Genomic DNA, 14,412 nt, shown 5'->3' with positions numbered 1-14,412 from the left:
AATACTTTGTCCTTATAATGACCTGCATATGCATTAAGAAATTTGAGGCCAATAAGTATATTAGTAGGTATATACTTTGATTTGGTATTTTTTATATAAATAGGGTTGACAATTTATTTGATTTATTTTAAGACATATATTTTGTAGTATTTCAGGAAATTCTTTCATACCATTTAATATTTTGTAAATTATTGTTCTAGTGTTTGAATTAAAAACTAGATTGTTTCGTTATTTTGAGTGAATGTGGAACTTATTTTTTAATTTTTTTTTTATTTATGAAACCAAAACAAAATTATTTGTTTTAGTTAGTTAAAACTTAAAAGAAAACTACTTATTTTATTATTTTAATCTCTAATAAGCATTGTTTGTGGTGTGGCAAAGGAGTTACAATAGAGAATTTAAGTAAAAAAATTAATAGTACAACATTGAAAACATACAAATCTTGTAAAATTATTTTGGATTTTGTTCAGATTTTATGTCAATTATAAAATATGGTGCCACGTAGGTAAGTATTGTATAATCAAAATGAGAACGAGATTCATTTTTAAAATAACAAGTAGGCAGGTTTTAAAAATACAAATTTTGCAGAAGCTTTATTTCTGATATAATTGATGTGTTCATTGATGTTCAGCTCATAATCAAATTTTACTTCATGATCAAATACTCTTATTGATTAATCAATATTATCTAAAATAATATTTATATGCTTTAATATTTATTCAAATTCAAATGCCTAGTATTTTCACATTAACACCACTTATAAATATTTTTTTAAATGCTTTGTTGTTCGATCACATCATCTATGCAACTAACGACTTTTTAAATATTCATCGTCTAATAAGCAACATATTAAATTAGTAATAACAGTTTGAATATCTATAGTGATCTCAATAAAAAAAGTAAAACTCAGAAACAATACGTGGTTAAGCGTACCTGTACATTTGAAATAAATCAATTAATAGTCTATTGTTATCTCCATACATTAGATCTATTTGGGATTGATTATGAAAAAATGTTTGAATATATATACAATTTTCACCGTTAAGCAGTTTTTCCAAATCCATGTAGGTTATTTCATAATATATGATAATAATATAATACATAATATGATTTTACACGCATATGTATTACTTTGTAATTCATATAATTCTTATTATTTTATGATAAACTCAATAATGTTAGAATTAAAAACAATTAGAATAATATTAGCGCAACTTTTAGATGCACATACAGTTGACCAAACAATTTATATAGATAAATATTAAAACGAAAATTGCTCGATTCATTTTTACAGATAAAAAGCATGATTAAATATTGATATAAACATTATATCAATTAATAAATGTACAATATTAAGGTTTTTAATAAATACGTGTTTGGTTGCATTTCCGTAGTCAGATTAGAAAAACGTGAACATATTAAAAACAAATACGAATGGCTTCAGTATAAAACTCAAACAAATTGAATGTTTTATTTCGTATTATATTCATTCAATCATTAATTGAAAAATGAATACTTTAAGAATCATAACGGCCTTAGTGCTGACTTGTTTTGCTAAGGTAAGAAATAATGATAATATAAAATATCAAACCGACGAATTAAATACATTTTTTTATTAAAAGGCACAAGCAACACCTTGTGATGGATTTCCATCACAATATTATGGACTAGGCCAATCTGGTTATCCACCAGCACTACCACTCCCTTGCCCATCACCTCCACCACCATTCTCACTCCCACTCTCTCTTCCATTCTTACCTCCATCACCACCCCCGTGTTTACCACTACCACCATTACCACTTCCACTCCCTTTCTTACCACCCCCACCCCCACCATACTTCCTTCCACCACCATGTTCACCACTACCACCATTACCACTCCCTCTTTCTTGCTTACCACCACCACCGCCTCCCTGTCTTCCAGCCCCGTGCCTTCCAGCTCCAGCTCTACCACCCCCATGTCTTCCTGCCCCAGCTCTACCACCACCGTGCCTTCCACCACCAGTTTTACCACCCCCATGTCTTCCAGCCGCACCTCTGCCACCATGTATACCATCACCGCCCATTAGTCCAGCGGCTCTAGCCGCTTTATTAGCCACTCTTAAAGCAGCGGCACCTTTTTCACCCCTTGCCACACTCCCTGTTCCACCGCCTGCCCTACCAGCCTGTGCACCCGCCCCAACTGTAGCTACAACCCTGACAGTCCCCGCACCTGCACCTCAGGTCATAGCTCCAGGACCAGCACCAGGTCCATTGATAGTCCAATTGCCGTCAGTAGCTGGAAAGTCAGCGCCAATCGTTGTTCCCGCCGGTCCAGCCGCTAATCTGATTGTTAAACTGGCTCAATGTCCAGCTCCCGCACCCATCATACTTCCAGGAGCGGCACCCGGGCCTATTGTCATTAACGACGGAAACGTAATCAAGGAACAGTCCATCACGCGTGCACCAGCTCCAGATCCAAACAAAATATTCTTCGCGTTACCACCGCCATTACCGACTCCACCTGTCGTGTTACCACCCGCGCCATTGCCAAAAGTGTTCTTCAATCCCGGTCTATATGTCCAAAAACCTGATATCGTATACCAAACTCCAGTCGGTCTACCTCAATGTTTTTGATTCCGTCGCCGTGCCCATGCCCAGCACCGTGCTACCCACCACCCGGTCCATGCAACCTACCACCAGTCCTTGCTAAGGTTCCTTGCGTTTGTTAAATCATTACGTCAAAATAACATTTTGAAAATTGTCGTACAGGGTCTTTCAACCTACTACTACAAATTTGATTTAATCCCATGTTGTTGCTAACTTTTTGTATCATTATTTTAACCACATACTATTTACCATAATATTATTACAAGTGTGCGCAATTCTTTTATTATAGGTACTATAACAATTTAATTTTTGTATAAGTGTATTACACTATTTCAATTTTATTTTATTTTTTCATTTAATATCTATACATTTTTTACATGTTATAATGTGTTCATGTATTATTATTTGATTTAGGTAACATAATTCATTTGTTTTTATATTATTACTGAGATTAAACTCTGATCTATACATTTATGAAGTCGTAATAATTTAATATTATATAAGCATTATTGTATTGGTAATAATGAAGTAACCGCCACATTTTTAAGGTAAATAATCACGTGTTTTACAATTCATCAAAATAAAAATAGTTGAAACGTTGCATTAAGTTGATGGTGAACACATTCGTTTTTTAATAAATTCATACATCAGTCAATTTTGTATATTTACAATGGGGACAAAAATGTTATGTTTTATGAATGTTAAATTAAACGTAAATGTTTAGTTTGTTTACTTCTGAGTATTATTCCGGTTTATCATTTGATACATTTTTACTTCGGCTTACAGTTATCTTAATGTTGTAACTTATAAACGGCTTGTATATATACATTTTTAATTTACATATACATCTTCGGTCATTATTTAACCATACACATAGCACCTATAGACAGTAGTGATTGCCCGTCTGAAAGACTCATAAATTATATTTCCATATCAAAAATTACTACTTATAAATAAACAATAATATATTATTACCTATATGAAATAAGATATTTTTTTTTTTTTTTTTTTTTTGGAAGAAAATAGAAACTTACCTCTTTATTTGTGGTAGAAAATGGATTTTTTTTTAAATGGAATTTTTGGAGAACGAAGGTTCTACTCACACTATAGTAAAGCTTATACCACAATCGACGGATCATTGCCACCTGATATTATTTAAATGATAATTTGTAAGATCAAAAATATAATATACTACTACTAGGCTTGGTGCAAGTTGTAATTGATCGGGCAGAATATGAAACTGCGTGTTATAACATATGGACAATAAAATTGAAACTGGGTCTATTTAATTGTATACCGTTCCATCTTCACGGAACTCAAGTATCACCAAACCATCACATATTTGTACTTAACTAACATCTCCCCTTAATATTTATCCACTTAACATCTAGAAAAATATTATTTATTTTGTATATTTAATCATTAACAATGTATTAAGCGATTTCAATAAGAAAGCATAATATACGATGACGTAATGACGATGATACATGGATGCCAAAAAAATATATCGATATTACATATTATTATGATACTTTCGAATAATAGAAGCTTTTAATTTCAAATATTACAGTTACCTAGCAAAATTATATCGTTGAATCTAAATTTGTGTATTATATTATGTGTATATAGTTCCATAGAAGTCTAATATTTCCGTTAGATTAAAAATAATATTTAAAAATAAATATAACATGAACAAAGGAAGTTATTCTGATGTCGAGGATGAACATAATAATACACATGAATATATACCAGAAGATGAATATGGCGAAGAAACTGATTTCGCATACGATGCACTATCTGTAATAGGAGTAATATCCGTTTATAATTATTTGAGCCCGGATTTAAATGCCCTAAACAAATTATGCCTTTACAACAACATTTTTCCATTAAAAAAATGTTCAAAATGTTTTTATAAACACGCGATGACGCAAGAGATAATTTAATATTCGTAATTTCTAACACACTTATAAGGGGGTGGGAGAGGTAACACGCTTGTCTAAGATGTCCATGGTAGCCTGTAAAATCCTAAATACTTTACAACTTACAGAGTAGTGTAATCCTAGCATATCTACTATCTATATTAATATATATATAAGTCGCTCGTCGTGGTTTTAGTCTTTGTAAGTGGATAAGAATGCACCCTGCAAATTGGTCATTCATTCTACATAGTATTAATTTATTATAACTTTTTTTTATACGTGGTCATTGTATTATAATTTATTAAAACAACTTTTTTTTACTTTTTAATTTATTCTTTGATTGAAATAAAGCATACTTTTAATATTCAAATCAATATTTTAAGACAAAGCATTGCTCGAGTATTATGTATATTATTGTGGACTTAGTTACGAACTACACGATACGTATTTGTGGTTTATAATTGATACAAAATTACATTTTAAATTATCATATTTCTATAGGATAACTCATGAATAGCTAATGGAAATTGTATATAAAACTCAGGATTTATGTTACAACCCAAATTCTGGATAATAATCAGCAAATTATCCAAGATTTCGGTGTATTTTATGAAAACCTATTTTTTTTTTTTAGTTTTTTAACGTAACAACACAATAGTGACTAATTTATAGGAGTATTATTTGTAGATACTTAAAAAAGATGTAATCTGTTATCCCTAAAGTTAAAATTGAATTAACCTTTTCAAAAGTAAAATCTATCATTAAATGATTTTAATTTTTAGGCAATTTATTCTGTATTTAAATACCATGTTCAATTATAGTACTTTAAAATTTGTAAATAATCGCAAAGTATGTAGAACTATAAATTTAAACTTTAATTTGACTTGTGTGTATTTTTATTTTGCATTTAAAGATATTTTAATATTATGATTTTTTGAATGATGTAATTTTTTTTTATACAATAATTACAAATAATTTACTTGCATGATTTATATTTTTATAAAATTCATCTAAAATATTAATATAACTATTACTTATATAGATACAGAATACCTTTTTTAAAAGTTTAATACCTAACAACATAACTAAAATAGACAATAGTTACTGCGCTATAATTACTGTAATATTTTTTTTTTATTAATCTAATAACTATTTTCTATTAAAATAATTATACACGCGTGTTAATTCCATAGATTTTTAATTTCATATTTCAAAGCAGAATAATTTTTTGAGTATTTTGATTCATAAAATTCGAATTTAGGGTGAGTAGTTTATGAGTTATACTTATTTAAAGTTTAGACAAGTGGAGTAGTGTACAAACATTTTGCGGGGTAACCCCGTACCACTCCACTCCGCGCAACTAAACTTTAAATACGTATAACTCATAAACTACTCGCTCTAAATTCGATTTTTATGTATCAAAATACTCAAAAAATTATTCTGCTTTGAAATATGAAATTAAAAATCCATGTTGTCATTCAAAAGAGTAAAAAACTTAAAAAATGATAAGGATAAAAAATATAATTTTTTAATAAAAACGTTGTTTTTTAACAATTTAAAACTATGTAAAAAAATATTTTTAAAAACATTAATACTTTTTGAAATAATGAATGTTGTTTGATAAAAGAATCACCCTGTATAACTAATATTATCATTGAAATATTTTTGTATTGTGTAACTCATAGAATTGTTTTATATTTTTCCAAAGTGAACGTAGTTCCCAAATAATGTTTATAGAATAAAAAAAAAATAATTTTATCAGATACATATGCTTGGAGTAAATTAATATATTAATCGTTTTCTTGACAAAAAAGAGACACGTCCTTTGTGACAAGGTGTTCTCGATGTTATCGAATTCTCGCAACCCGCTCTATAAACCGTTTTTCTTGTATTACGTTATCAGTATATTGTATTAAATTCATTGGTACAACTTTTCTTACATTACTGACTTTATTAGCCACATTCTTCGCCGAGACGAATCAATTTTCCAATTCCTAATTCTGGTTTTCCGTTTCGTTTTGCAGGCATATAAAGGTCAACGTAATAGCAACGGTGAGCGACACGGATTCGGCAAAGCTATCTTACCGAATGGCGATGCTTATGTAGGAACATATAAAAATGGTCACAGGCACGGCCGCGGACAGTACAGATTTAAGAACGGTACTATTTACCAGGGTTGTTATAGGGAAGGTCTGAGGCATGGAAAAGGAGTGATGCGTTATCCGGATAACAGTAAATATGAAGGTGACCCATAATACTATAATAATCCGAATATCCATCTACCTTGTAATTGGTATACAATTAAAAAAAAAATTGTAAATGATTATAATCTTTATGCGTCTAAAATGGAACGATAATTTTATTTTCGTCATGCATAACCATTGAAAAGGTTATTGGATAGATAACAAAAAAGACGGCACAGGTGTTTTCAAATTTAAAAATAATGACAAGTTTTCGGGATCGTGGAAGTCTGATATGAAACACGGATTGGGAACATATACATTTTGTAAAACCGGTGCCATCTTGAAGGGAATGTGGCTTAACGACAAAAAAGTCAAAAACTTTCAAGTTTTTTATCCGATTAGTGACGGTACCGGATTTACGTTTCATGGTACATGGGATGACAACGAGATGGTTAGTAATGGGTAAAAGAAAAATTTATTTCAGGTAGTAAAAACTCTGATATATGCTCTATAAAATGTTGCTTAACAATATGTTCTATATAATAATAAAATGCTAGGAAATCAAAATTACTATGTTCTCAAAATATCAAATATTTATTAAAATGCATATTATATAATTATCATTATTAATTTTTTAATTTTTTTTTCAAATGTATGACCCATATAATTATTATTATAATTTACTAGTGCTGAATAATAAGTTAAAAATCGAAAATTATAGACTATAGTCATTATAAGGACGTTATCATTATAAAAAAAAAAAAATACATTAAAGTCTAACATCACTTGAATACTATTGTTTGAGGTTTCTGGAAAAGGATATTTTGTGTTCGAACATTTGAAGTGCATGCAAAGTGGCACATACGTCGAAAACCCATTTTACGAAAACGCGAAATCTGTTGAACTGCAAAACAAAATATGCAGTAAGCAATAATATTACACACATCACTTGCATGTCCGTTCAACGATTAACTATTAAATTTATATTTATATTGTATTACACACAATGTTATGGCTATATATAATGGTTTTATGGTTATACACCTATATATGATATCAACATATAATATATACTGTGTTGATTTTTATTCGTGTGCCTTGCAATGATTGCAATGCATTTTGTGTAGAGTCTTTGTGGTTGTCAAATGAAATACTACCGATCATCAGTGGTATGCTACCGTGTTTGCCAAAAACGCGATCCGTGGCCAGAGTGAGATCTTCGTGTGACACGAGTTTCCTGATTGCCGACAAAGTATCTGCGGTAGACGTCCCGTCACCAACGATGAGTCGCGTAGAAATGTACGAGCACGGAGATGACCTATGGGCCGAAATGGAAGATCTAGAAACCGAGTTGAAATTAAATCTGCAAGAAGCCGATTCAAATTCGTCGAGTTATCACGAACAAGAAGAATGAAACCACAACCTACAAATACGTTCTAGTCTGTCTGTAATATTATTGGTATCCGAGATCTATCAATATAATTTAATGTGTCTATATTACTGAATATAGTGAATACTGATAACTAAAAGTATAAAAATTATTTTCTTACGATGTGATACTATGATATATATTTCGGCTGTCTAGGTAAACAAATATTACACCTATTACGTAGGAAGTAATCGAAAAAAGTTTTAGAAATTCAAGTCTGTAGCTGTTTGAGTGTAATACAAGTGTTTCCTTTAGATAAATCAATAAAATTAAATTCGAAAATCACTTTGATTGCTATTAAATAAAACACACAATAAACTGAATAACAAAAATAAAAGACATTTTAATAATAAAGATATTATGATCTTTAAAATTTAGGTTTATACTTACGTGTTTTATGAAAATGGAATACTTTAAGACTTTACGGAGAAAAATGTATATATTAATACTTTATTTTTTCTTGTAAACTTAGTTTTACTGGGAAATGTTACTAACTTTATTTTATTTACTTTCAATATTGTCGCTTTAAGTTGATTTCATGTATTTTTATAAAAAAAAATACCCAACAGCTTTTATAAATGATACGTTATGTATACTTAATAAAAATAAAAATATAAGAATAACTTTTAGATATATGAGTTAACAAGTGATAAAAATAATATAAATTGTAATAAAATTGTTTTATACTAATTATCATAAATTACTTTTGATAAAATTAGCAGTAAATATATAATATTATTATATGGATTTGAATATCATCTATAGTTATATAATCGTAACTTAAAATAACCATAAAAATTACACTGAACATTGATATTTCATTAATAATTATAATATAATTTGATGAATTAAATTGTTAATTGAATTATTGATCACGAGTTAAACATTCATTTCGAAAAAAACAATAATATAAAATTACGTTATTGTCCTGGATACACGACTTCCGTACACTATTAAAATAACTTATTTATTTGTATTTATAATGTAACGCTCATTTAAAGAAAATTTACTACAATAGTATTTAAGTACACGTTACACAATTGTATACTAATTTAAAATCCACAACTATGAATGATTCAAGTCGAACCGTACCAAAACACGCTCTACATACTGATCCTAAGTTTGTACATGACATTAAATTAGGAAAGCCTTTGGATTATTCGTCAAAAGGTCTTAGGACGCTTGATAGTAAGAATACATGCGACTATCAATCGAATATTTCATATTATTGGTGTAATAACTCAGAAAATTGTGTTTTCAAATAATTAAAGTCGAAAATTTCACACAATGTTCAATATCCATATCACAGACATTATTTTTTACGTCCATTCTTGTATATAATTCCATTCTCACACGTTATAGGTAGGTATAAAAAATCCTACACAATAGTAAATTTTACTTTAAGAAATCGTTTGAAAACAAACATTTTTCGAGCTGTTGCATTAATTTACGCCGATGATTTATCATACGATTTATTTAGTTATTATTATTATCTTAGAACTAATAAACGAAACTCCGTTATCTGTAAGAGTCCACGGAGTGCCCGATCGAGGTATCAACAAGAGATTCATATGTGGAGCCATTTGGTTAAATAATAATTATTTAACGAGCTTACAAGGTTTGAACAAATCAATCGAAGAGTTGCTCGAGTTGCCGGCATATTTGACTTGGATTGACATTTCACATAATGAATTTAAAAACATTGGTCAGGTACAATTAATTACGAGAGCACGTTAAAAATAATTGTATGATAAAATTTAAGGTCAGCACGAAAAAAATTTTGATTACTGTTTTTATTCAAACTGTTATCTCATTTTTATCTTTGACGTCTTGTAAAATATATTTATTTTCATATATTTTAATCAACACGACTACACATTTTTTTGCTATAAGCATTATGATATATGGAAATGTCCATTTTTGGTCAGTGATTGCCAAAACCCAGAAACATATTCGAGTTTTACGTTGTGTTATAACAAAGTACACAAATTGCTTATACTTAATCAACATAATATTGTTTTAGTGTCGTCATGCGTATAGTAATCCTATAACTTTACACCTACCTTTATATGTATATTATAATTCCGTACAGTGTACACTGTAAACTGGTTCATTTTATTGATCGAATAAAAAGTACAACAAATATTATGTATTTCGAGTTGGGTGACGTTAATATAAAGGATCATTTTTCTGTCCAGATTTTCAAAAATTGATGACTCCGCAAAATAAGGTGATACATTTTTTTTTTGTTATCTTGAACAATTGTCTCAATATAAAATATATATGTTTATTCATGTTATTAGTACTATGATGTTTATCAATACTGAAATCTAAAAAATATCTCCAATTACTCTATAATAACGTACATTATAGGTACCTATACCGCAGTTTATCTACATAAATAAAATATTACAACGGAAATTAATAAAAACATTAAAAACTAAACTTTATCAATCTTACGATAAATACATTATATTTAATAATGTTAGGATTTAATTGAAAAAGTTATTTTATATTGTTTATTTAAATATCACCAATGTTGACTTATTAATGATTAGATAATATATATGTATTGTGTATAAGTATACATAATATTACTCATATTTTTTTTACAACAATTTAATTTATTTTTCAGGAATTTTTTCAATTTAAATTTTTGTCGATATTGTACATGCATGGAAATCAAATAAATGACATTAAGGAAGTTTTGAAACTAAAATCACTATCAAATTTACGAACATTAACTCTACACGGAAATCCGATATCACGGCTAACTAAATATCGTTGTCTTGTATTGTTTTATCTTCCACAAATTAAAAGTTTAGATTTTTCATTAATCACTCGTCAAGAAAGGAGTGTTGCTCCGCCAATATTATGTACAGTGAACAATAATTATTAATAAACATAATATTGAAAATAAAACGATCTTATTGCCATTTTAATAGTAAAATATGATAACAGTTACAAATATCATTTTTATTTGGAAACACTTTTTTAAATTACCCACTGATATTAATATTAATTGCTGTAACAAGCAACAGCAGTATCTTCATATTTCAAAACAATTTAACAATGTCAAAAATATATTAAATTACAATTAAATTGCGTAATATTTTATATTATATGCAACATGTATATATTTAATTGTAAAATGTGTATTTTTATCTAAATATACAACGAATAAAATTATATTTATGTTATTGTACAAATTATTTTATTCGTACATTCCGTAAGACATAGACGTTAAAAAAACATAAGTGTCTTTACTATTTATTCATTATTGATTAGGAACCTTTTTTTTTTAAATATATATATATATTCTACGCGGATTTTAATATATTAATGGTAATATGGCAAAAATTAATATATTTTATTACCTTACCAACTAATAATGATAGAGGTTAGTGACCAACAAAGTAGTTGTAATTATTTAACTACTTTTAGACAATAATTTACGAGGTTTGATGAGTGGCAAATATTTAAACACTTTTTTCATAATAATTAATTTGATACAACTCAAGTGAGAACAAAATGTTAAAGAAACAGATTTATCTTTATACATATAATACACACACACACACACACACACACACACACACACACACACATATATATATATATATATACATTATCTATATATATTTACCTAAGTATACTAGCTCTGGTCAACATAATGATCGTATAACGTTAAAATACCGTGTATCTAAACCTAAATATAAGCAGCTTAGTAAACGACTAAAAAATAATAATAACAAGTCAAATTATTATTAAATTTAATATTAAATAATTAAATAATAATTTAAATAGAATTTGAAATTTTTCATGAACAAACTATAGCAAGGAACAAAATATAGTTGTTTCTTGTTAGATTCTCATCTTTAATAATAACTAATAGTATTATTAAATTATTAAAGTTAAAGCTTAATTAAATGAAATATTTTTTAAATATGTAATTTAAACACAATTTGACCATAATTTCTTGAATCAAAAATCAAAATTAATTTGAGTACTAAAATGCATTTATTAGTTATTGAAAATAATAATATGTTGTTTAATTCCATTTACGAATATGAATTTATTAAATTTACAAATATATTCATTTAAAATAATGTATTTATTATATTCAACATTTTTTAATGATATTTCATTACTGAATTATAATTTCTTTTTTAATTGTATATTCAAAATGTTATGTTGACGAAATGATTTAACAAACGCAAGGAACCTTAGCAAGGACTGGAGGTAGGTTGCATGGACCGGGTGGTGGGTAGCACGGTGCTGGGCATGGGCACGGCGACGGAATCAAAAACAATTGAGGTAGACCGACTGGAGTTTGGTAAACGATATCAGGTTTTTGGACATACAGACCGGGATTGAAGAACACTTTTGGCAATGGCGCGGGTGGCAACACGACAGGTGGAGTCGGTAATGGCGGTGGTAACGCGAAGAATATTTTGTTTGGATCTGGAGCTGGTGCACGCGTGATGGACTGTTCCTTGATTACGTTTCCGTCGTTGATGACGATAGGCCCGGGTGCCGCTCCTGGAAGTATGATGGGTGCGGGAGCTGGAGATTGAGTCAGTTTGACGAGCAGATTAGCGGCTGGACCGGCGGGAACGACGATTGGCGCTACCTTTCCGGCTACTGACGGCAATTGGACTATCAATGGCCCTGGTGCTGGTCCTGGAGCTATGACCTGAGGTGCAGGTGCGGGGACCGTCAGGGTTGTAGCTACAGTCGGGGCGGGTGCACAGGCTGGTAGGGCAGGCGGTGGAACAGGTAGTGTGGCAAGGGGTGAAATAGGTGCCGCTGCTTTAAGAGTAGCTAATAAAGAGGCTAGAGCCGCTGGACTAATTGGTGGTGAAGGTATGCAAGGTGGCAGAGGTGGGGCAGGAAGACATGGGGATGGTAAAACTGGTGGTGGAAGGCACGGTGGTGGTAGAGCTGGGGCTGGAAGACATGGTGGTGGTAGAACTGGCGCTGGAAGACATGGGAGTGGAAGGCATGTAGGTGGACACGGTGTGGCTTCGATCTATTTATCGAAAAATGTGATTATTTATTGGCCTTTTAAACACGGTGTATAGTTATATGAATAATAACAATAATAATAATATCAACTTCTTACCGTAGCGAAGCTAGCCACTGCCAAGGTGGCTATAATTCCAAAAGTGTTCATTTTTTTATCTTTTTGTTTTTTGTTTTTTTTTTTTTGTTCTAACGCGCAGTATGAACGTGAAGGCAAGAATACTTTAAATGTTGTATGTGATGCTATAAAACATTTCGACTTTTATACTCGGAACAATTTGTATTTTGTTTAACTTACGTCCACGTTCCTTTAAATTGATAACGGATATGCGATCAATCAAACGTTTATATAGAATATCTTTATTGCACGTGTATGTTAAACAACTGATATAGATATTGTATATATATAGTTTATTTCAATGACAATGTTTAATAGAGGTCATTGTTGATGTTTGTTTTAATAATATTAATATTTTTAATTATATATTTTTTTAAAGTTATTAAAATATACAAGTACTAACTAATGTTTAGCTAATTTTTTAATCAAATATTTTATGTTAAATATACTTGACGGATACACAGATACACAGTACTTGACATAAAATATAACTTGATTTGTATTGTGATTTTGTTAAATAGATACTAAAGTAAATGCACAATTATATAAATATAAATTCTCTGTAGAGTATAAAATAGATATACCTTTGTAATAAATTCAATTTCAAGTAAATATACAAATCAATTTATCATTAAAAAATGTATAAATCAATTATTTTATATTTCAAAATATTTATTTAAACAGAAATTAATCACATTAAAAAACTATATATTTCAATTAAAATACCTTATAATGTTTGTTTATAAAAAGGAAAATATGAGAATTAAAAAAAAAGAAAAATTATTCAATAATCCAATTATATTTTTGTTGTGTTAGTATTATTCCATAATTATAAATTTAAGTATTCAGTTATAAGTAAAATTTGTATTTGGAATTGATTTTTAATTTATGTGTGTGATGTACATTTAAAAAACTTATTTTAATTTTATAGTCTAATAATTTAATGGCTAATTCTATTCAGTTAGTATGTATTAATGTATAATGTATATGTCGTCTCATTGCAATCGATATATACCTTCATTTATGATTTAATAGTTTAGTTTAAATATTTTAAATATTACATTTTTATTTATATTAATTTTCTATTTTCTATTTTCTATTTTTATTTAATATGACTTTATTAGAATCCTCAAACTATAATCGTTTAAAA

At 29.0% G+C, this 14,412-nt stretch overlaps 4 protein-coding genes across 4 annotated transcripts; 3 read left to right on the top strand and 1 right to left on the bottom strand.

Annotated features, from left to right (window-relative positions):
• The first annotated feature begins 1,508 nt into the window (after positions 1 to 1,508).
• On the top strand, positions 1,509 to 2,710 carry LOC113552407 (leucine-rich repeat extensin-like protein 3). Its single transcript, XM_026955292.1, is given in 3 exon segments — positions 1,509 to 1,559; positions 1,623 to 2,604; positions 2,607 to 2,710. Coding segments are annotated over 3 exon segments (1,137 nt in total).
• Positions 2,711 to 4,276: 1,566 nt separating this feature from the next.
• Positions 4,277 to 8,104, top strand: LOC113554675 (radial spoke head 1 homolog). Its single transcript, XM_026958626.1, has 5 exons — positions 4,277 to 4,396; positions 6,532 to 6,751; positions 6,897 to 7,141; positions 7,496 to 7,613; positions 7,818 to 8,104. Exons 1-5 carry the CDS (start codon positions 4,277 to 4,279, stop codon positions 8,102 to 8,104), a joined length of 990 nt encoding a protein of 329 aa, XP_026814427.1.
• Positions 8,105 to 9,186: 1,082 nt separating this feature from the next.
• Positions 9,187 to 11,553, top strand: LOC113552404 (leucine-rich repeat-containing protein 51-like). Its single transcript, XM_026955290.1, has 4 exons — positions 9,187 to 9,307; positions 9,618 to 9,829; positions 10,755 to 11,000; positions 11,518 to 11,553. Exons 1-4 carry the CDS (start codon positions 9,187 to 9,189, stop codon positions 11,551 to 11,553), a joined length of 615 nt encoding a protein of 204 aa, XP_026811091.1.
• A 773-nt stretch (positions 11,554 to 12,326) lies between these two features.
• On the bottom strand, positions 12,327 to 13,295 carry LOC113552403 (vegetative cell wall protein gp1-like). Its single transcript, XM_026955289.1, has 2 exons — positions 13,245 to 13,295; positions 12,327 to 13,151 (listed from the first exon to the last, which is right to left on the bottom strand). Exons 1-2 carry the CDS (start codon positions 13,293 to 13,295, stop codon positions 12,327 to 12,329), a joined length of 876 nt encoding a protein of 291 aa, XP_026811090.1.
• Between the last annotated feature and the right edge of the window lie 1,117 nt (positions 13,296 to 14,412).

This window comes from Rhopalosiphum maidis, chromosome 2 (genome assembly GCF_003676215.2).
Source record: "Rhopalosiphum maidis isolate BTI-1 chromosome 2, ASM367621v3, whole genome shotgun sequence".
Taxonomy (NCBI): Eukaryota; Metazoa; Arthropoda; class Insecta; order Hemiptera; family Aphididae; genus Rhopalosiphum; species Rhopalosiphum maidis.
The sequence above is the reverse complement of the archived record's forward strand: the minus strand, read 5'-3'. Positions and strand labels throughout refer to the sequence as shown.

Excerpts from the sequence above, each read along its gene's own strand:
- LOC113554675 (XM_026958626.1), top strand. The coding sequence starts at position 4,277 with ATGAACAAAGGAAGTTATTCTGATGTCGAGGATGAACATAATAATACA. Across the intron at positions 7,142-7,495 it reads CATGGGATGACAACGAGATG|GTTTCTGGAAAAGGATATTT; the intron begins GTTAGTAATGGG and ends CTATTGTTTGAG. Across the intron at positions 7,614-7,817 it reads ACTGCAAAACAAAATATGCA|AGTCTTTGTGGTTGTCAAAT; the intron begins GTAAGCAATAAT and ends CATTTTGTGTAG.
- LOC113552404 (XM_026955290.1), top strand. The coding sequence starts at position 9,187 with ATGAATGATTCAAGTCGAACCGTACCAAAACACGCTCTACATACTGAT. Across the intron at positions 9,830-10,754 it reads AATTTAAAAACATTGGTCAG|GAATTTTTTCAATTTAAATT; the intron begins GTACAATTAATT and ends TTTATTTTTCAG. Across the intron at positions 11,001-11,517 it reads CTCCGCCAATATTATGTACA|AGGTTAGTGACCAACAAAGT; the intron begins GTGAACAATAAT and ends TAATAATGATAG.
- LOC113552403 (XM_026955289.1), bottom strand. The coding sequence starts at position 13,295 with ATGAACACTTTTGGAATTATAGCCACCTTGGCAGTGGCTAGCTTCGCT. Across the intron at positions 13,152-13,244 it reads CAGTGGCTAGCTTCGCTACG|ATCGAAGCCACACCGTGTCC; the intron begins GTAAGAAGTTGA and ends TTCGATAAATAG.